Here is a 21,843-nt window from a genome sequence, read left to right as displayed (position 1 = left end):
AAAGGGAAGACAGAACTAGCCCTGGGTTGGGCCCACCACTCGATGGATGACCTCACAGCTCTCTGCAGTGTGGGTTTTATCGCATATAAAACTGGAACGTTGGTTCCTACCACCAGATTGTTAAAAGGATGCGATTATAATGCGTTATTGGTACAAAATGAAACTATCTTTTGGGATTGGTCATTATTGTCTTGAATTATTTTCTTGGTCCTCATTTCTGGTTCTCTTAACCAGGCCCTGAGCAACTAATGAATTCAGTTCCTCTAGTCTTCTCATTCCCCTCCCAGCTCATCTGGTATCAGTGCTGAAGGCTGCCCCTCAAGTTCCACAGTAAGACCTGGGTTTTGAACCTTGGCTTTCTGTGCCTGTGGTCACTTTGAACCCTTCTTGTGAGCCTTCCTTACACTGGTTTGTGCTCAGTGCTGTGGTTGAACTGACCTTTCCACCTTGCCTGCACTCAGCCCTACATCTAAGTTTGTGTAATTGAAGCCTCCTTGCCTCCCCATCTAATAGGGCAAGCATGTCAAACTCAAAGGCTAATACAGGCCAAATAAACAAGGCATGTGGCCAACGGGCCCCAATTTTGACATGCTTGTAATAGGGTCATTCTTCTCTACTGTTTTGAAGAAGTTAAGAAACCAACCCAGAGGAGTGGAAAGAACTAAGGTTGTCATCCTAACTCTGCCATTTGCTAGCTTTTCCTGTTCTTATCTGTAAAATGGAATGTTAATCTACCACCAGGGATCTTTTGGAGTATTAGAACAGGCCTCATCTTTAGGAATTATCTAGAACAGTGCCTGCCACATAAGTAGGTGCTCAGTAAATATCAGTGTCTTCCTTGCTATTACATGTGGTCATATACACGACAGCCAGTTATCCCGTCGTGCTGCATCTTCCTTGTACATGAAGATGATACACTTCCCTTCCATCACATTCTGGGCTTCATGAGTTGTTTTTTCAAAAGTTGGATTTGTGCCTTAGCCCTGGGGATAGCCAACATAGGTTGTTGATTCAGCAAGTCAGCTGGGTTTTTAGACAGATAATGTGTGGCTGTGGTACAGAAACTATAGCTGGCTTGTGTGGGAATTGAACCCATGATTCAACCCAGGCACTGCATTTGATGACAGCAGCACCTTTGAGGCATCAGAGAGTGTACCATTTGCTTCTGAGCGCTCTCACTCTCGTTTGACTCTTACAAGAGTTCTGGGACATAGACAGATTCTCACTCTACAGAGAAGAAAATGAGACCCTAAAAAACAGTCATACCGGTATCACACCAGTAGTCATTGGTAGAACCCAGGACAGGAACAGGAATGCCTTGATTTTTCTATAGGACTTCTGTAAGGTTTTGAACCCAGATGACAGCCATAGTTCTGGCTGTCCCAATGAAAATTTAGTGCTCCACCACAGAATCCTCCAGTTTTCCTGTCACGTGTATACTTGGTATCCATTTCTTACAGAATATTCATTAATTCATTGAATGAGTGTGTGCTGGGTACTCTAGGCACTGAGGATACTGTCAGAAATGAAAGACATGGACAAAACCCCTGCCATGCCCCGATGAAGCTTCTGTGGTAGGAGGCTGACCATAAACAAGTAAGAGAAAGGTAGTATTACTGTAGAGAGGACCAGCCCTGAGGAGTGCTGTGGGGACAAACAAGGCAGAAAGAAAGCTGGGGTGGGGTGAGGCAGACACTGTGAGTTTTCTCTTAGATTCCTTGTGCTTATGGTCTTATCCATGTGATAAGCTCTCCGAGGAGAGAGTAAGGCTGCGTTCGTTCCCTGCGGGCCCATCATGCCTAGTACAGATTCCTGCATATCAGGGCTTTTGGATTTTGCAGTTGAGTCAGCCTAATGCAGTAGAAGCAGGCACAGGGGCTGTCTGCTTACCCACTAAGATGCCCAAGAACTCCCAGAGCAGAGCTGGGTTGCCTGGTTTGTTGGGGCTCCAGCCTGTGCTGTAGTTTCCTTCCAGATCATTTTTAAACCTATAGCTCCCCCTGCTGTTAAAAAATGGGATGGTCTCCCAACTCATCTTTTGAAATAGGTGTGTGTGTGTGTGTGTGTGTGTGTGTGTGTGTGTGTGTGTGTGTGTTTAACACCAAGATTTAATTAGTATTATTATTATTATTTAATAAGTACTACTGGGACATTTGGAGCTTTGTTCTGGAACTGCTGTTGCTGAAGCCCAGGGTTGGGATGGAGGGAGGAAGCGCCAAGGCCCAGGCAGGATAGGTCATATCTATGCTCTGGCTACTTTTAGCGCCTCCCTACCCTGCACTCCTACCACAGCCAGCAGCCTAGCAGCAGTTATCTTCACACACGGTTCCGCAGCTGTTCTGAAATTCCAGGGCAGCAGCAGTGAAACTGACCGCTGTCTGTGCCTTTTCCCTTACTGCTAGTGTTCCCTACTTGAAGTGAGTCGGGCCTTTCCCCCTCTTGTCCTCAGGGTGTCCCAACTCGTCATTTGTCACTTTAGCCAAGTTTTTGACACAGAATTCTCTTCATGGTGCCGAATTTGTAGAGGGTCCTATTTGGGTCTCCCACCCTCAGTGTTGTTTGCTGAGTCGAGAGCTGTGGTCCCGGTGGTGGTGGTGGTGGCGGCGGCGGCCCCAGAATAGAGCGGAGTCCCTGACGGGCTGCAGAGAGCCCTTTTTGTCAGCTGCTGGTTGTGTGTGTGCACCAGGGTCAAACCTACAACCACTGTGAAGTTCCTTTAGTCCTTAGAGATGAAATTCAAGTTTAATTTTAGCAGCACTATTAATATCAGCTGAAATGAAGAAGGAAATGGCACCCAAGTAGACATGTCATTTTGTTTAACAGCCCCATTCAGTTTGGTCACTTTGTGGTTCCTCATGAGATAGAAGTCAGGTGGACCCGACACGCAGCTCTGATCCTTCCCACGTCCCCATCTCCCCGAGAGTAAGGTGAGGCCCAGTCGCTGTTGGTGGAGGTTGGCCGATCAATGAGGATTGTGCGGCTAATGGGTCCAGGATATTTTTTAGTTATATTCGATGGAGGCACTTTATAGAGCTTAAGCTTAGGCCAGTGACTACTCCTATTAGGAAAAAAGTAACCACCATTATTTTAATGGGGCAGCTGAACCGTAAAGTGTACGCTTACTCAGGTGCCATTTTCTTCGTCGTTTCAGCTGCTGTTAATAGCACTGCTAAAATTAACTTGACTTCAAGATGCCTTCTCCATGGTAAGTTGTAGCGGTAGACATGATGCTTCACTAATAAAGGAATTCTTTTCTGATTCCTCTCCCAACAGCTTTGAAAAGTCCAGCTGCGTTTCATGAACAGAGAAGGAGCTTGGAACGGGCCAGGGTAAGGCACGCATTCTTCTCTAGGGCCTCTGAAGAGATTCCCAGAGCCCCTTGCATTGCCGGTCACGTTCCTCCCAGTCTAGCGTGCCTCCAGGGCCAGCCCATGCCTCACAGTTCTAATTAGCAAGCTCTACCTTTTCTGCTTCATCTCCACACGGCCATCTCCCAGCGCGATGATGCAGAACGTGATCAGAAGTTTTCTCCTTTATTGCCTTTAAGAGTATGTAGTGCTCACCGAGCCTTTCTCCTGTTGCTTTGGAGACACTAGTCTTTCCCATGTATAAACTCCACCATAACCTTTTGTGGACATTAGGACATGAACAGCATCGGTGGTCCCTCCATGTCAGTGGCTGCACTGCCCACACCTCTCCAGGATGGCATGCACTGGTCTTCATGTGTCCTCAGCAGCCAGTGTCCACTAGAGGCTGTGGAGGCAGAAGCTAGGCCCCCTCTGAGCCCAGGTTCGTGCTGTTGCACCTGGCTTGCTGCCTATTCCCTTGCTTTCAGTTCCCTCAGGGGCCTCAGGGGGATATTCTGCCCAGTGTGGGCGGAGATGGGGAAGTCGCCAAAACACGCTTCCCCCTCGCACCCCCTTCACTTTGGTCGTTCCCGTAAAAGACAAGGGAAGAGAACCTCCCAAAGGGAGGGTCACAGACTGAGGTACCCCAAGACCCACAGCTCTTTCAGGGACGAAAATGTTTACCTCCAAGACTTTCCTTACTACCTCCTCTTTTTAAATTATTTTTTTTTAATGTTCTAAGGAGAATCATGATTAATTCTTAGAGAGAACGAGAAGAATGAGGTCATGGGTACTGGGAACCAAAGCAGTAACAAACTGCACTGTTGTAGTGCCGGGAGAGTTAGAGAATATGGGGGTAGGCGAGGGGGGAGGGTAGGAAGGGCATTGCCTGTGCCCCCAACCCATTTGTAAGTCTTGGCACCACTTCCTGACTGCATCTCAAGCAGGCAGGGAGGGAGTAAATATGAGCCAATTAGAGCAGCTGTTATTTTATTGAGTACTTTTCATGTAAAATTATATCATTTTCTTATTTATGCTCACATCAGCTCTTATGAATTAGGTGTTATTATCATTTTCATTTATAGTTGCAGCTAAGAGAGGTTAAGTAATTTTTCCAGCTAGCAAGTGGCAAAGCTGGGACTCAGACCTTGGTCTGTGGACTCCAGGTATTTTCTTAAGCAGTACTGTATTCTGCCTTGGCCTTGGCCACTGCTCAGAACTTCAGGTGGCTTAGAAAATATGTCTGCTCTGCAGTGTCTGGCACCTGTTCTAGCATCTTCTACAGCAGCCAGAGCAGTTTTTCTGCCCACTGCAGATGGGGTGATAGATCCAGTGCCCTCAGCCGCTTTAAACCATCTCATGGAGAGCTCGGCACCAACCCAGGCTGGCACAGGTTGCCCAGTCAGAGCCCAGGCACCTGATAGGGACCAGGCAGGACAGAACCAGGTCTTTACACGCTTTCCTACGTGCAGTGTGCTCTGATACTTTTTCTGTTTTTACTCTCCTCTGCTCTACCCTACTGTACCTTATCCTATCCCATTCTCTGCTGATCTTGAACCACTAATGGTCTTGACCTATGGTTTGAAAATTTCTGGTACAGAGGTTAAGAGCCCAAGTTCTGGAGTCAGACAGATCTGGGGTCACATTATAACATAAGCGCCAGGCAGTGGGGCGGCTTGGGACTGTTGAAGAAATGGCTTAGTTTGCTTGGAGTCTCAGAAATGCGGAAATGATTACATTGGACTTTAAGGAACTAGAGTTTTGACACCATGTATCAAAATTAGTATTCTATTTGGTAGTCATTCAAAATGAGTGGGAAATGCTTATAAGATCATGCAAATTTTTTGAAACAAGATATAAAATTATATTCAGTATTATTACAGCTCTGCAAAATCAAACTTGTCTTCCACATGGACGAATGATTAGAAATAAATATCCCAAAATACTAACAATAGATGATTAAAATGTTTTATTGTCATTTTGCTTGGTAATTTTCCATTTTCCTTGATGAAATAATACTAATTTTATAACAGTAAAAGTAATAGAGTTTTAAAAATATATATCAGTAGTCCAACCTCAGACCGACAAATATTCTTGACGGATGGTGCCCTTGGCTGGTGCACTTGGAAGTAGATACGTCCTCCCCTGGCTGCCCTGGGCCTCAGCACCCTGTAGTCTCCAAACTGAGATGGTGGGGGCTGCAGAGGTGACCAACAGCCACCGCTGCTTTTTGGCCCTGTCCATGCCATAAGCTTGTGATCTGGATTTGAGAGCTTTTTGATGTTTTTTTCCCTATAGACAGAGGACTACCTGAAACGGAAGATTCGTTCCCGGCCGGAGAGGTCAGAGTTGGTCAGGATGCACATTTTGGAAGGTGTGTTAAAATGGCAATGCTTCTAAACCCTGTTCTCACTGTGTGTTCACCGCCTCACCACCCACATTTCTTCTTCCCTTTCTTGTCACTCACATTTCTGTAGGCAGTGGGTAAGCCCGAGCCTTAGCACGCTGAAACAGCAGTGCTGTGGTTGCCGGGAATTCCCCTGGAAGCACGACACATTCTGCTGGGCTGGCTTATCCTTTCTCCTGTGGCCACAAGATGGCCCTGGAGCTGGTCATCTCTTGATACAAATTTTTCCCCTCTAAGATCTGTTTTTAAATGCGTTTGCTTTCTCTTTTTCATTCACTGATTCATTCATTCACTCAGCATTTACTTGAGCACTTGTGATGTAAAGTACGGTCATCCCAGACACACTCCACCTGGCTCCAGCACACGCTTCTCCCCACATTCTAGTGAAGGCAGTGGCTGCTGAAAGCAGTGTGAATCTATCCATTTTTTTAGTTTTGAGCTACCTTTGGGGTTGGAAGAGAACTTTCCTAGGGTGAACCACACATTTTGCTGATGAAGACTCTGAGGCCCAGAGCAGGGAGGTGAATTGCCCTGTAACACAGCAAGCTTGAGAAAGTCACTTTGCTGTCTAGTGCTCTTTTCAGCTCTGTAGCTCCACCTCAGGGAGTCCTCTGGCCTGGTGGCCATTGTTGTGTGTGGCCACACAGTCCACAGTAGGGGCTCCTTCTGTCCTCGTGAAACTTTAAGCTGGGCCACCCTTTTCCACCTGGGATGCGCTTTGCATTCTGATGGTCTCTGCTCCTTCCCTAGAGGGAAGGAGACTGCTCTGGAGTTGCCAGGGCAAACCCAGATCCATTTCTACATCCTCCTGCACTCCATTCTCTCCCACGGGCAGAGACCTCGGCTGAGCCTTCCCTTCAGGCCAAGCAGCTGAAGCTGAAGAGAGCCAGGCTGGCTGATGACCTCAACGAGAAGATTGCGCAGAGGCCTGGCCCCATGGAGCTGGTGGAGAAGAACATCCTGCCTGTGGAGTCCAGTTTGAAAGAAGCCCTCATCGGTGAGGAAGCCAGACACCCTGTGTGCACTTGCAGGCCAGAAGCAGAGGGTGGGGGCGGGCTCTGGACTTCTTGCCCTTCAACTTCTTGCTTTGACTTGGGGAACTGAGGTACAGAGTGCGAGAGCCTGATAAACAGGTTGTGTTACTTGGAACAGTGCCGGGGCCACAGGGATCAGCGCCATGGCAGCATAGATGCATAACAAAGAGGCCTGTCCACCTTCATCTCTGTAAACCCAGGCTGATTCCTGTCTCACAGGGTAGGTGGGTGTCAGGATCGATGTGTGTAAATATGCGGAAATGCCAGAGATTAGAAATCTGTACCTTACTGGGTTTTTTATCAGTGAAATCTCTTTTTGGAGCTGGCACTTTCCACAGGTATTTCACTTTTCAAATATTGATTGATCCAAGCAGTGGCTAGGTGCTAGGACCACAGCCCCAAAGGCCCTTGGCCTTACAGAGCTCACGTCTAGTAGCAGACACAGGCAGGTAAAATAGGCAGAAGAAGTTCTGTGCTGGAGGGGGCACACAGAGAGGGCCTCCCAACCTGACCCTGCCAGTGGGGTGTGGTGTCAGAGGCTGGGCTGGGCTGCAGGGGAGTAAAAAGGAAAGTGCGTGCATGGGAGTGAGGCAGAGTGTGATGTGGAGCTGGAAGGTGGGCAGGGCTTCATGTGTCCCAGTCAGGTGGTTAGACGTGATTCCCTTAGATTTTGGGAATTGTTGGTACAGATATGTCTTCTTTGCAACCGTGGACCCAAAACCTGAACCTGGGCAAGGCTGTCTGCTCCTGCCCTTGGGAAGTAGCTGTGCCTTCAGGGGAAGGAGGCTCAACTGCTCCCGCCATGGGCAGGGTACGAGAGGAAAACCACAGGAGTGGACCCCAAAGCATGGCGAGTTGTGCTCTGAGCCTGGGTCAGAGGGGACTGTAGTTTCTAGGGCTTTATCTGCACTGTAAACGGTGGAGCCACAGTGTAGGAGGAGCCACTGTGCTGGAGGTGGGCACACCTTGGGCACCCAAGAGCCCTTTTATTCACTGCTTTGCCCTGGCATCCACCTGCCTCATCTCAGTGTTTTCCTACCCAGATCTTCACCAGATTCCACAACAGCTCCTAGTTTACAGGCCAGTGTTTGAGCCAAGGTCAGTTCTGGACTCTTCAGCCAGCCAAGACCTGATAAATATTGGCCAAGAGTTGGCAATGTGCCAGGCACCTTATGAAGGCCTGCAGAGGAACAAACAATGATGCTTCCCTCAAAGAATGTGGTCTGATGTATAAACTGATGTATAAACAAGTAATCTCTGAGTCTGGCTCTGAGCAGTTGCCAGCATTGTGTAGCAGAAAGGCATGGGCCCTGTGACATAGCTGAGTCACATGGATTGTAGGACAAGGAGCCCAGCACGTCCTTGGTCCTGGGGAGGCTCATGGAGGGGCTGCTGCTGTTAGCAGTGCCGTCCATGGTGGACAGCATGGACTAGTGGACTGTGTGTCAGGTACAGAGGGAGCTCTGCCAAGATAGGCTTCTCTCAGGGCTGGGGGCGGTGGCAAGGGCTGGGGAATGATACGGCCCATTTGGGGTCAACCCGAAGGTTGAATCACATTGTCAAGTGGAGAACAGAGGACATTCCAGGCGGAGGGGACAGTAGGAGCAGTGCCTGGAGGCTTGGTGGGGTGCAGCTCGTTTAAGGCCTGGGAGTAGTTTAGTTTGTCACTGAGGTAATCACTGGTGACGGGAGAGAAGCATTTGCCAGCAAAAGGCAGATCATGCTGGTTGAGGAATGAGCAGGAGGTAAGGAAATGGTGACAGCAAATGTGGTCCATTTGTTCACAAGGTGAGGGGAGAAGGAAAAGTGAGGTGTGGTGGGTAGGAAGGGTGTTTAGGCTGGGAGAAGTGGAGCAGACTGTGACTGAGGAAGGAGTGGGGTGAGGAGGAGAAGAGGGAGGAGAGGGGAGGAGAGGGAGCTGAGACAGTTCTGGAACCTACAAGGGGGGCTTTTCTGTCCCCCACAGTCGCTTGCTCACACTCACACCCTTTCCTCCAGGCCACCCCCGGTTGATGTGTGAGTCATGCCAAGGCCCTCTCTTCCAGAGTTCCCTGAGCCTCCCTGCAGTGTCCCCTCAGCGTCCTTTCCCTTGAGTGGAGCATATACTGAGCTCCAAGGTGATGGCACCATAAACTCCCAGAGGCCTGGACCCATTTCTGTCCCTCCACACCCTGCACGCAGCCGACAGCTGGCACAGCAGAGAGGAGCGGACTGCTGGGACCCTGGCCTGCACCGGGCCTCGGGCTTCTTCAGTGCCAGCAGCTTCCTTGGGTTGGACGGCCCAGGGGTGCAGCTGCAGCTCTTCTTCCTGGTTCCATCATGTGGCTGCTGCTCCAGAGCAGACCCCTCCCTGGGAGTAGATCATGGGAGAAAATGTAGGTGTGTGACTGGCAGGAAGTCCACGGTGGCCAGCGACCTGACCTCCGTGTGCTGTGTGTGCCTCTGCTACGACAGGCGGGGTGGAGGGGCGAGCCAGCCCTGCCCTGGGCATTCTGGCTCCATCTCATAGTTAGCTGGTGGGGGAACAAACTAGGGGACTTCCTTCTTAGTCCCAGGGAGGAGAGAGCCAGGTCATGGCCCTGGAGGGGAGAGTTACTGGCTTGTTCTTGTTCCTTTTCTGTGGTCTTCCCACCACAGCCGACAGCTCACCTTCACGGCACGGCCACCGCCTCGGTTCCTCTGTGTGGACAGCCGTAGGTGCAGAACCTCTCCCCCGACCGCGCCGAGGCCGTGGCTGGGACATGGGTCTTTTGAAATATCCTACTTGCCCCTGTTACTTACTATCTTTCCTTCTGGCTGTATCCTGGGATTTCCATGCCAGGACCCTGCCCCTCCTACTTCTCCCTCTCAGCCTGGCTTCAGCCAGCCCAGGAGCACCTGCGCTCACGGCCACCGGCCCAGGGTGGGAGGGTGGGAATCGCCATAGGATGGGTTTTCTGCTGGCCTTGGGACGCTGCGAGTCACTAAAGGGAGGCCACCATACTCACAGTGGGCCCGTTCCACTTGTGTAGGCAGCCCAGGGAGGAGCTGCACTCCAGAGCCCCTTCGCACACCCAGAGCCCTGACTGCAGGGCCCACAAGCCTCCGGGGGAGGAGAGGAGAGTTTTGTGCAGCCATAGAATGGAAATAAAACGCCTTTAATAGCAGGGGATCTGAGATAGAGGAGGCAGCAGGTTGCATGGGCGGGGCCCTGGGGTGGGGGTGGAGAACTTGACTATTAAGACTGACGGCAGTACAGCGTGAAAAGCAAGAGGCAGAACAGGCCTTTCCTTCTCAGGAAGCACTTTGCTGGCTCAGCAGGACTTCCCAGCCTGCACGCTGGTCTACCTTCTCCTGTCTGCCTCGCTGGGGAGTGGAGGCGAGGAGGCTGAGGGGTGTGGGGGCTAAGGAGCGGGCACCTTGCTGGGACAGCCTCTGGGTGGTGAGCAGCACCCCTCTCCCCCTTCCCTGGGGCCGGAAGAGGAGTCATATTCGGGCTTTGGCTTTCAGTGGGCCAGGTGAATTACCCGAAAGTGGCAGACAGCTCTTCTTTCGATGAGGACAGCAGCGATGCCTTATCCCCTGAGCAGCCTGCCAGCCAGGAGTCCCAGGGCTCAGTGCCATCACCCCTGGAAGCCCGAGTCAGCGAGCCACTGCCCAGTGCCACCTCTATATCCCCCACTCAGGTGAGCTGACCTGACCAACACGCTTCCCCTGCTCCTCAGGGCCCCAGACTTGCTGAGCTGCCCAGTTCGAGGTCCCTCACTTGGACTAGGCAACACAGGGAAGTGGGAGGGGTGTTTCCCTGGGAGCTCAAGGGCTGGCTGCTTGAGGGAAGGGAGGTGTCGGCAGTGGATGCAGTTTGTTAGCCTTCCTGGCCCACCCGTGTCCACTCATTCAGTTCTGTGATCTTTTCACCACCCTCTGTCTCTCCCTTTTCTAGTTCTTTGCCCCTGACAGTAATGGTGTTCAAGGAAGTGGCTGCCACCCACCTCCAGGCAGGGCAGGGCAGGGCTGGGATACACTGCCACCTGGGATGGCCCCGCCCTCTGGAGCAGCCAGAAAGGGAGGCATCCTCACTTCCCCTTCTCTCTCAGGTTGTGTCTCAACTCCCAGTGGGCCCAGAGTCCAGAGAAACGCTTTTCCTGGCAGAGCAGCCTCCTCTGCCTCCCAGCCTCACCAACGGAACCACGGTCCCCACCGCCAAGCCCACCCCCACGCTCATTAAGGTACAATTTTCCAGCTTGTACCCCGTGCCCCTCCTAGCCCTGCTGAGACTTCATCCCAGGGTAGGGACAGCTGCAGGGGGTCAGGGCTCAGCAAAGCGCTGAGGAATGTGGTAGTGCTTCCTGTTCTCGGGGATGCTGGCTGTCAGGGTTACAGCCCCTGTTTACGGAGCACGGTGTGCCAGGTTCTGGGCTGGGCTTTCAGGCCTGTAGCCCTGCCCTCCCCGTGGAAACATGCCCACCCGTCCCCTCTGGGTCACTGACAGCCTCGAGAGGCGGTGAGGAACCCTGTTCTGCAAGCGACACAACTGAGAAGTGCAGATGGACCCTCGGTCACTCCTCTGGCAGTGCCAGGCGTACGCTTCTCTTCTCGGTCAAGGCCTGACCTGAAATACCTGCAGGGGCGGTTGGGTTTACCATCAACCCCACGAGATACCTACTGGGGACCTTGCGTGGGGGACACTGTGCTGAGCACCAAGAACCGCTGCCCAGTCCTCCCTCCCTCAGAGCCTCCGCCTTAGAGTCTCGGAGACCAGAGGCTGTGCTTCTGCTGGGCAGGTGCCCTTCCTTCCCGGCCCTACTTGCTTCCCTGTCTCCCTCATTCTCTAGCCCCCCTGGCACACAGGCCCTGGCCCAGCTGGGCATCTCTGGTCATCCTTGGTCCTCTGCTCCTGTCACTCACAGCTGTGGGCTGACCAGGTGCGCGTTCTCTCCCCTTAGCTGAGCTCCTGCTGTGCCTGCTGCCTATTCATCGGTGGAGCTACCTGGTGCCCTCCTGTGCGGGCTGTGCCCCAGGCCGTTTCCATGGTCTCTGTGAGGCCTCCCCTAGTCCCAGAGGAAGCACCAGCACCTGGGCCTGGTCACGGGTGCTCCAGAGCGCTTGCCGGCTCTGGGCTGCTCCCTCATCACAGGCACTTCTCTTGTCTCTGTGCTCTATTCCTGATTGGCCACAGATGTCAAAGGTTTTCCCCAAAAAATTCCTCCTTCAGACTTGCTTCTCGTCATATGACCGGTGCCTTCCTTTGACCACCACACATTTGAAAGAATGTGTATGTGTTTGTCTACACTTCCTCTCCTCTGGGGTGAGCCCCCAGACTCGCCAGTGAGCCCCCCTGAAGGCTTCCTAATTCCCCCAGCCCCCTCTGCCCCCCACGGGTCGTGCTCCTCGCTCCTCTTGCTTTTCCTGCCCTTCCTCTGCGGCTGCTCTTCCCTTGGCTTTTCCTCCTCTTCCCTCTCAGTGGGGTGCCCCAGGCCCAGCTCCCAGCCTCCATCCTTAGTCCCTTTCGGCTCCACCCTTCTGAAGCCGCTCTGGGTCGTCCTCCCCCCGCCCATCTTCACGCACCCAGTTGCTCTGCCAGCTTTGCCGTCTTCTCTTTCTATGCTCCATAGCAGCGGTTCTCAACCTGTGTGTCGCGACCCCTTTGGGGGTCGAACGACCCTTTCATAGGGGCCGCCTAAGACCATTGGAAAACACATATAATTACATATTGTTTTTGTGATTAATCACTATGCTTTCATTATGTTCAATTTGTCACAATGAAATTGGGGGTCACCACAACATGAGGAACTGTATTAAAGGGTTGCGGCATTAGGAAGGTTGAGAACTGCTGCTCCATAGCAAACTCAGAACCTCTACCTGACTCCCATGAAGGGACCACCATTGTCACAGTTGCCAAAGCTCAAAGCCATAAACCCTTGAACTGCTTACCTGCCTCATGCTCCTTTTGTCCCCTCTTCCTCTAGTCCGTCTACCCAAACCTTCCTATTGGCTCCCACTGCCACCTGGTCGAGACCCCTGCTGATCCCGCACCGTCTCCACCCTTCTGTCTAACACTCTCCGCTCAAAGGCGACTAGGCCCACCACAGCCTTGCCTGCACGCCCTGCTGGCTCCGCCTCTGTCCAGCTCCACCCTTCCTGACCCATCACAGGCTTTCAGCAGGACCTGCTGGCCCTTCCTGGTCTGCTGGGTCCTCATGGACACTCACGTGGGAGGCTCTGTACCTGCTGGGGTCTTGGAGGCCCATTTGGTGAAGGAACAGTTTTTGGAGTCCCAGCTTCGCGTGGTGAGATCGAGATCACTGCGACCATGGGAAGGGACTTCACAGGCCTGTTTCCTCATCTTCACGTGGACTTGCTGGTTCCTGCCCAGGCAGGATGCTTGCAGGTCTGCACGACCTGGTCTTTGTGAAGTACCTGGTGTGGATGGCACACGCTCCAAAAACAGCTGTTCTACTTTCTTGTCATGTTCCCTCTGCTGGGGGTGACAGTGACTATATTTTTTGGTTGATTTTCCCTCCAGCCTAGAAGCAGCTCCCTCTGTCAGCCCTTGCCCCTCCTTGGGACAATCTGGGCACTGATTTTGGATGGAGAGAGTGGGACTGGGCAGGAGGCCTCCTCAGAAGCCACTCCGTTACAATAGGACGGCCACCAGCCTCCCACTTGGGGGCCTCCCTCTGGAAGCCCAGGATGCCCCCTGACGGTCCCTGTCTCCTGTGCCCTTAGCAAAGCCAACCCAAGTCTGCCAGCGAGAAGTCGCAGCGCAGCAAGAAAGCCAAGGAGCTGAAGCCAAAGGTGAAGAAGCTCAAGTATCACCAGTACATCCCCCCGGACCAAAAGCAGGACAAGGGGGCACCCCCCATGGACTCCTCCTACGCCAAGATCCTGCAGCAGCAGCAGCTGTTCCTCCAGCTGCAGATCCTCAACCAGCAGCAGCAGCAGCACTATAACTACCAGACCATCTTGCCGGCCCCCCCAAAGTAGGAACCCCCTCCCCCTCCTGCCCATCCCACCCGTGGGCACCCCAAGATAGGCAGATGCCCGGTCTCGGGTGGGTGAGCCCCAGCCTTCAAGGATCCTTTGGTCTGGATCCTGCAGGAATGGCCCCACACCATCTCCACCCAGCCCTGGGGTGGAGGGCCTTGGTGGGTGCTCATTTCTGCCTTATCTTTTCCTCAGGCCGGCAGGTGAGGCTCTGGGAAGTGGTGGGGTCCCCCCGATGCGCAGCCTTTCCACTACCAATACCAGTTCCAGCTCGGGCACCCCTGGGCCCAGTGGGCTGGCACGTCAAAACAGCACCTCTCTGACTGGCAAGCTGGGAGCCCTGCCCGCCAACCTGGACGACATGAAGGTAGGTGGTCACCCCAAAGTTAGGGAAAGCCGCCAGCCCAGGGTCCACGCTCATGGCAGGCAGAGCAGAGCTCCAGCCTTGGGTCTGCTCTGGCAGAGGCACCTGGAATCTGTTCAAGGCCTGCTTGGCTCTGGTCGAGACACCAGCCTTGTCACGGGTCATGACCACAAACGGCATCAGCCAGCACCTGTCCAGGGCCTGGGGCTCACTCAGCCCTTGTGTGTCTCTCCTCTTCCTCAGCCTCTTTGGTGCAGTGTGGGAAACGGGGAGTATTCCCCACTGAGGATGAGCTGTTGGAGGTGGCTCAGGATGGAGGTCTGGCTGGTGGCAGAGCCCTGATTCAGACTCGGGGCTGCCCACTTCAGCACCTCCACCCTTTCCACTCTGCATTTAACCCCTCTCCTATCTGCTGGGCCAGTGCTGAGCCACCTGGGAAGGGAGTGGCCCATCCTCGTGTCCTGGGACCTTGGAGGGGCGGGTGATGTTTGGGGCCTGGCCTGTTTTCTATGCCTGATCAGCATATACGGTGGATCGAATTCTCCTCCGAGAGTTTGCCCCCTGAACCAAGCAGGCCCCTCCTGAGCAGGCCTGCTTACAGCAAGTCACAGGCCTCGTGCGGGCATTTGGGCACAGGCTTCAGCGCCCATCAGACCTCGCCATAGCTCCTAACTCTGCCGCTCGTTAGCTCTGTGATCTCAGAGAAATCGTTTTTCTTTTGTGAGCTCAGTTTTCTCATCTGTAAAATCCAGTCACTTCATTAAATATGTATTGAGCACTAGCATCATGCTGGGGCTGGAGATAGCTGAGGGCACGTCCCGCCCAGACGCGGGATAGGGAGCATTTTAACCAGGCCCCCGGGATGGTGAGGATGGAAAAAGGGAGGAGGCTGGGGGCATGTGTCTTACCCTCAGGGCTGTGGGAGGGTCAGACGGTTGATGTATAGTTACTGACCAATGAGGCCTGAATAGACGAGGCCTAACAGACAAAAAGCTTGTCCCTCCCATCCTTCCCTGGTGCCCTCTTTCCTGGACCCAGTTCCCTTCATCCCCTGCTGCCCTGACTCTCCATCCCCTTGCAGGTGGCAGAGCTGAAGCAGGAGCTGAAGTTGCGGTCACTGCCCGTCTCTGGCACCAAGACAGACCTGATTGAGCGCCTGCGTGCCTACCAAGAACAAGTCAGCCCTGCCCCCGGAGCCCCCAAGGTCCCTGCTGCCACCTCTATCCTGCCCAAGGCTGGCGAGGTGGTGGTAGCCTTCCCGGCAGCCCGGCTAAGCACGGGGCCTGCTCTGGTGGCAGCAGGCCTGGCCCCAGCCGAGGTGGTAGTGGCTACGGTGACCAGCAATGGAGTGGTGAAATTTGGCAGCACGGGCTCCACACCCCCCGTGTCTCCCACTCCCTCAGAGCGTTCACTGCTTAGCACGGGAGATGAGAACTCCACACCTGGGGACACCTTTGGCGAGATGGTGACATCACCACTGACCCAGCTCACCCTGCAGACTTCGCCACTGCAGATCCTTGTGAAGGAGGAGGGTCCCCGGGCCGGGTCCTGCTGCGTGAGCCCTGGGGTGCGGGCAGAGCTGGAGGGGCGTGACAAGGACCAGATGCTGCAGGAAAAGGACAAGCAGATTGAGGAGCTGACCCGCATGCTCCGGCAGAAGCAGCAGCTGGTGGAGTGGCTCAGGCTGCAGCTGGAGCAGGAGAAGCGGGCCCAGCAGCCCCCGCCAGCCCCAGCCCCAGCCCCCGCCCCCACCCCTGCCCCTCTTGGCGTCCCAGTGAAGCAAGAAAACAGCTTCTCCAGCTGCCAGTTGAGCCAGCCATCCCTGGGCCCTGCTCATCCCTTCAGTCCCAGCCTGGCGGCCCCCACTCCCCACCACGTAGACACTTGTGCCCTGGTGCCTCCTTCGGTGGTGGTGAAGCAGGAAGCCATGCTGCCTGAGCCGGAGCCGGCCCCCACACCCCAGCTGCTTCTGGGCCCACAGGGCCCCAGCCTCATCAAAGGGGTGACACCTCCCACCGTCATCACTGACTCCGCAGGGACCCACCTTGTCCTCACCGTGACCAATAAGAATGCAGACAGCCCTGGCCTGGCCAGTGGGAGCCCTCAGCAGGTACCTGGGTGTGGGAGGGCAGGGGACACAGGAGTGTGTGTGGTACTTCTAATGACAGCCTGTTTACTGGCCGCCCCCATGGTGGGGCAGTTAGGCTGCCTTCCTTTAATCTTCCCTTCAACCCTCCATCCCCATGTCACCAAGAAGGTACTAAGATCTGGGATGGTTAAGGGACCTGCCCATGACCCCACACCCATGAGGGTAGAACCATCAGTGACTGCCCATCTCCTCGGGCCATTGCTACCAGAACATCCTGCACCCTGGCAGAGGGCCCTGAGCAGCCCCCACCCAGGCTAGGGCCCACTCTTGCCTCTGCTCCATGGGAGTGGGACAGGGCCCCAGGTGAGGGTCAGGGAGGGGCTGCTGGGCTGGGCCTGCGGTGACCTTCACTCCTCTTCCCCACTCAGGCCAGCTGTCCCACCAAGGTGCCATTGGCAGCTGACTCCCTGCTGCTGCCACCTTCACAGCCCAGACCCGTCACCCAGCCTGCTTTAGGCTTTGTGTGGCCTCAGCCCTGCAGAACAGGGTGGAGGGGACAGTGACAGGAACCAGGCACCTCAGGATGGGAGACAAGGGCTCTGAGACAGAAAGGGAGGAATTAGCCCAGAGCGCCCCCTCCCTCTCATGTGGCTTGCACCAAACTCCATGCTCACCCCACCCTCTGCAGGATCAGAGGTCAGGACCTCCCCCAACCCTTATTCCTTCTTCCCCAACGGCTTTCATGAAAGCTTCCCGAAAGCCAGTGCAGCTGGCCAAGATGGCCTGGCCTAGACGGTAGGCGCCTCCTGCCTGTGCTCCTTGAGTGTGCAGATCCCTGGGCTGTTTCCCTCACGCCAATCACTGCTCCTCTCCCCATTCTGTCCAGCCCTTGTCCCAGCCTGGTTCTCCAGCCCCTGTCCCAGCAGCCCAGATGGACCTGGAGCACCTGCCACAGCCCCCATTTGGGACCTCCACTTCTCTGCCAAAGAAGGAGCCGCCTGGCTATGAGGAAGCCGTGAACCAGCAGCCCAGACAGCAGGTGAAGAAGGTAGACTGAGGCCTGGCCACGTTGGGCGGTACCTAGGCTGCTGGGCTCCCGCAATTCCCCCGAGTCCAGCTGGAGGATAGGGGTAGGCAGGAGCCAGTCTTGTGAGGTCAGAGAGGCCTGAGGGAGGGGGCCATTCTGGTCTGGCTGCCGGCTCAGGGGCAGAGGGGAAGAAGGCCTATCTATACCTTGAGCCTGGCTGGGGGCCTCCTGTTGTAGATTTTCATCTTTTTTTTCTTCCTATTTTTCTCCCATAGGAAAATGGTTCCTCGAGCCAACAGATGGATGACCTGTTTGACATTCTTATTCAGAGTGGAGGTAAGGCCCCAAGCTGCCTCCCCAACCTCCTCCTTTCTCCATAGGTTGTCTCCAGCCCTCAGTGGGTTGATCGATTGTGGTTTTGTACTTTAGATACAGCAAGGGCTGAGATGCATGCTCTCCAGGGGCTGGGGGAGGGGGTGTAGCAACACACGTTCGCTTTACCCAGCACCCACTGCCTGGCAGGCACTGTCCCTGCAGCCCTGGGACATAGCAATGAGCAAAACAGTGAATGCCTTTTTGTGAGAGATAAACGACAAAACAAATTATATCATGTTAGAGAAGTGCTATGAAGAGGGAAGAGAGGTCTGAGGTGCATGGTGGGTGGTTGGTGAACAGGTGCAGAAGTCAGGGCAGGGACAGATCACAAGGCCTCCTGGGTGCAGGGTAGAGGAGCTTTGACTCTGACGCCAGAACCACACATCTTTGAGGAGTGTTCAGGTGTAAGGGCAGGAGCCAGGAGTGATCCAGGCCAGAGGCCAGGGACGAGGCTTAGGAGGCAGTGGTGAAGCGGAGAAGGCTGGAGCCTGGGTGTATTTTGGAGTGCCAGTGTGACTTCCTAATGGATTAGGAAGGATGACACCAAGGGTTTCAGCCTGAGTCACTAGGATGCAGCTGTGTGACTGCGGGGGAGCTCCGGTGGGGTGTGTGGGGGGGGGACATATAAGGTGCAGCCTCAGCTGGGCGTAGATTATGTCCCCAAAACTGGAGGAATCAATGTGGACACCGCCCAGGTGAGGTCTGGGCTGGAGGCAGTAATTTGGGAGTTGTTGGTGTCTAGATTGGCAGTCAGGAGGCTGGGTGAACAGAAAGAATGAGATGGAGTTGGGGACACAAGCAGATGAGGCTGGGCAGTGAGCCGCTTCTGAAGCCAAGGGCTGCTGATGGGCGGTCAGGGAAGACGGGGACCTCAGCCAGGGTGTTACAGTGGGACTGGGGGCAAGTGCCTTTTAAGTGGGTTGAAGGTGTGGGAAGCAGCAGGTCTGGAAGAGTCTGAGCACAGGGATTTCATTGGTGGCAGCAGGCACGAGGCAGAGTGTGTGGAAGTTCTCTTTCAGCTGCTTAATTACGTCAATAGGAAGAGGATTAAGATGGGAAGGTAAAGTGGGAGTCCAGCCATGGAATTGTACACTTTAAAATGGTCAATTTTATGTCAACATTTTATTTAAAAAAAAAAAAGCTCAAAAGCTGACATTACTTTCAAGGTCACTGATTCTGATCTTAGGGAGACTCCCTGGATGCCAGGGTCTGCAGTGGGGCCTCAGGGCAGGTAGCACTGAGGCTCCTGGGCAGTTGGAGAGGCCTGGGTGTGAACTTCAGAGGAACTGAAACTGGAGGGATGAGGCTGTCCAAGAACAGAAGAGAGATTGTGCAGGAAGCGGAAAGGGAGCAGGCCTTGAGCTCCAGCCTCGAGAGATGGCAGAGAAAGAGGAGGGGAGTGCTGAGAAGTGGCCAGAGAAAAGGTGGCAAGGATGCCAGGAGAAGAGGGCATTTGAATCAGATGGGTAGAGTGGCAGCATCCTGTGGTGGCATTTGGGCAGGTTGACAAGCTACCTCAGAGGGAGCTGGTCATCTGGTCAGAGCAGTGTGTCCAGCTGGGACGGGAGCAGAGTGGGTGGGAAGATAGGACCTAGGTCAGGGAGCAAGCCTGGTTTCTGCATAATTTTGATTTATTATGGTAAAATACACAAGATTTGCCATTTAACCACTTTAAATGTACAATTTAGTGGCATTAAGTACATTCAGTGTTGTGCAACCATCACCACTGTTTTAGAACTTCTTCATCCTATACTGACACGCGCTTACCCATTTCACAGTAACCTGCCCTCCTCCCCCCAGTTCCTGGTAACCTTTGTCCTATTCTGTCTCCATGATGTTGACTCTCCTAGGCACCTCACATAAGTGGAATCATGCAGTCTTTGTCCCCGTTGGTTCTGCCCTCAAGATTCATACACATAGCATGTGCAGAATTTCCTTTTTATGGCTGAATACTTCATCAAATGGGTGTATCGCATTGTGTTGATCCATTCTCCGCTGATGGACACCCAGGTTGTTTCCACCTCTTGGTTACTCTGCATAATGCTGCTGTGCACATGGGTGTACAGATCTCTCAGTCCCTGCGCGCTTTTCACTTATTTTGGGTGTATCCCCAGAAGTGGGGTTGTTGGATCATAGTTTTCGATATTTACCTTTTTGAGGAACCACACAACTTTTCCATAGCAGCTGCACCTTTCATGCATACCAGCAGTGGACAGGGTTCAGATTTCTCCATATCACTAATAAGTATATTCTTTATAGCCATCCCAGTGGATAAGCGGTACCTCATTGTGGTTTTGATTTGCATTTTCCTGATGACTAGTGATGTCAAGCATTTTTTCATGTGCCTATAGGCCCTTTGTGTACCTTCTATTGGAGAAATTTTGAGTCCTTTGCCATTTTCAGTTGGGTTTTGTTGTGGATATGAATCACTCATCAGATACATGATTTGTAAATATTTCCTCCCAATTCCATGGGTTTTCTTTTCAGTCTCTTGATAGTGTCCTTTGATGTACAAATTTTAAATTTTACTGTAGTCCAGTTTTCTTGTAAGAATTTGGTATTTTTAGCTCCTGAATTTAGATCTTTGACCCATTTTGAGTTAACTTTTATACATACATGGTATAAGGTAGAATCCAACTTTAGGTCCTATTGAGGCCTGGTTTCTGACATCCTTTCACTTTCTTGATTGTTAGAAATTTCAGCAGATTTCAAGGAGCCACCATCCCTGCCAGGGAAAGAGAAGCCCCCCACAACAGCAGCCTGTGGGTCGCCCCTGGCCACGCAGTCCCCACCCTCTGCTGAGCTTCCCCAGGCTGCCCTGCCCTCGACCTCACCTGTCCTTCCTGGGCGCCTGGAGGACTTCCTGGAGAGCAGCACTGGGCTACCCCTGCTGACTGGTGGACATGAGGGGCCAGAGCCCCTCTCCCTCATTGACGACCTCCACAGTCAGATGCTGAGCAGCTCTGCCATCCTGGACCACCCCCCCTCACCCATGGACACCTCGGAATTGCACTTTGCCCCTGAGCCCAGCAGCATGGGCCTGGACCTGGCTGATGGCCACCTGGACAGCATGGACTGGCTGGAGCTGTCATCAGGTGGCCCCGTGCTCAGCCTGGCCCCACTCAGCAACACGGCCCCCAGCCTCTTCTCCACGGACTTCCTTGATGGCCATGACTTGCAGCTGCATTGGGATTCCTGCTTGTAGCTCTCAGGTTTGCCAGGGAACTGGAGGGGCTGGAAGCTGGGGAGCCTCAGGAACTCTAGGGAGCTCAGCTCTCTCCTGCGGGATCCAGCTCTGCGTGGTCGTGAGTCCTGACAATCACAGGCCCTGCTTTCCCCTCCCTGGCTCAGGGTCACCCAGGGGTTTTGGAGACCTGGGCAGGCCAGGGACATTCTATTTGACCTCCTTTTGTGAGGTTGGAGGTACCTGCCTGGCTACAGTTTGCTCAGGTGGGCGAGGTATGAACTCCCTCCTTCCCTTCTCTTCCCTACAAGGGAAAGAAAAACTGGGCCTCTACCTCTCCATTCCCCGTGACCCTAACCCCAGGTTTCCTAGGCTGGGGGAGGCGCTGCCATGTTAGTGTCTTGCTGTAGAGTAACCATTTAGTGGTTGGTGGCAAACATGTTCTGTACAGGTGTACATACCTCTATATTATATATCGCCATACATATATACATATATTTTTGGGGGGTAAGAGGTGGATGAAGTTCCTTCCCATCCTACTGTGCACATATAGAAGGGTCTGAAGACCCCTGCTCCACCCATCACGTGTGTTTGACATGTAGACACCCCATCACAGCCTGTACCCCACCTGTCCTGCTCGTTATCAGTGCCACGAGGGCAGAGGTGCATCTTGGCCACCTGCCCACATTCCGTCCTGCTGCCTCACTGCAGCCACCACGGCCCTGGGACAGGAGGGGCATTAGCGCCATAGTGGGGCCAGATGTAGCCGTCAAACTATGGCTTCCTCCTGCCCTGGGGCCCAGCCTCCCTTCTGGCTGTCACTGTTATTCTAGGGGTTTGGGGAGGGGGGGGGTCACCAGTGCTGGGACAGGGGTGGGGAAACTGTGTGAACTTTTTAAAATAAAAGAAAAAAGACCAGCTTGTTAGTCCCTCTTGGTCAATCTATGGATGAGGTGGGTGGTATGGCTGGGCCCTACACCCTAACCCCACCTTCCCAGCCAGGCTGTCCGTTCTAGGCCATTCCAGAAAGGACAGAACCTTGGACATAGG

General features: G+C 53.7%; 1 protein-coding gene across 9 annotated transcripts in view; it reads left to right on the top strand.

Annotated features, from left to right (window-relative positions):
- MRTFA (myocardin related transcription factor A) overlaps positions 1-21,639 on the top strand; it is a 195,634-nt gene extending 173,995 nt beyond the window's left edge. For 8 of the 9 annotated variants that reach the window (XM_036297939.1, XM_036297946.1, XM_036297938.1 and 5 more), the window contains 11 exons: positions 3,274-3,329; positions 5,646-5,721; positions 6,590-6,751; positions 10,278-10,453; positions 10,865-10,996; positions 13,497-13,750; positions 13,950-14,121; positions 15,200-16,228; positions 17,094-17,255; positions 17,510-17,570; positions 20,303-21,639. In XM_036297939.1, the coding sequence (XP_036153832.1) occupies positions 3,274-3,329; positions 5,646-5,721; positions 6,590-6,751; positions 10,278-10,453; positions 10,865-10,996; positions 13,497-13,750; positions 13,950-14,121; positions 15,200-16,228; positions 17,094-17,255; positions 17,510-17,570; positions 20,303-20,814 (2,792 nt within the window). In that variant the 3' untranslated portion in view covers positions 20,815-21,639. The remainder of the gene's footprint in view (positions 1-3,273; positions 3,330-5,645; positions 5,722-6,589; positions 6,752-10,277; positions 10,454-10,864; positions 10,997-13,496; positions 13,751-13,949; positions 14,122-15,199; positions 16,229-17,093; positions 17,256-17,509; positions 17,571-20,302) is intronic. The other variant, XM_036297947.1, reaches the window with a different exon arrangement.
- Positions 21,640-21,843: the final 204 nt, after the last annotated feature.

This window comes from Myotis myotis, unplaced genomic scaffold (assembly GCF_014108235.1).
Source record: "Myotis myotis isolate mMyoMyo1 unplaced genomic scaffold, mMyoMyo1.p scaffold_m19_p_3, whole genome shotgun sequence".
Taxonomy (NCBI): Eukaryota; Metazoa; Chordata; class Mammalia; order Chiroptera; family Vespertilionidae; genus Myotis; species Myotis myotis.
The sequence above is the reverse complement of the archived record's forward strand: the minus strand, read 5'-3'. Positions and strand labels throughout refer to the sequence as shown.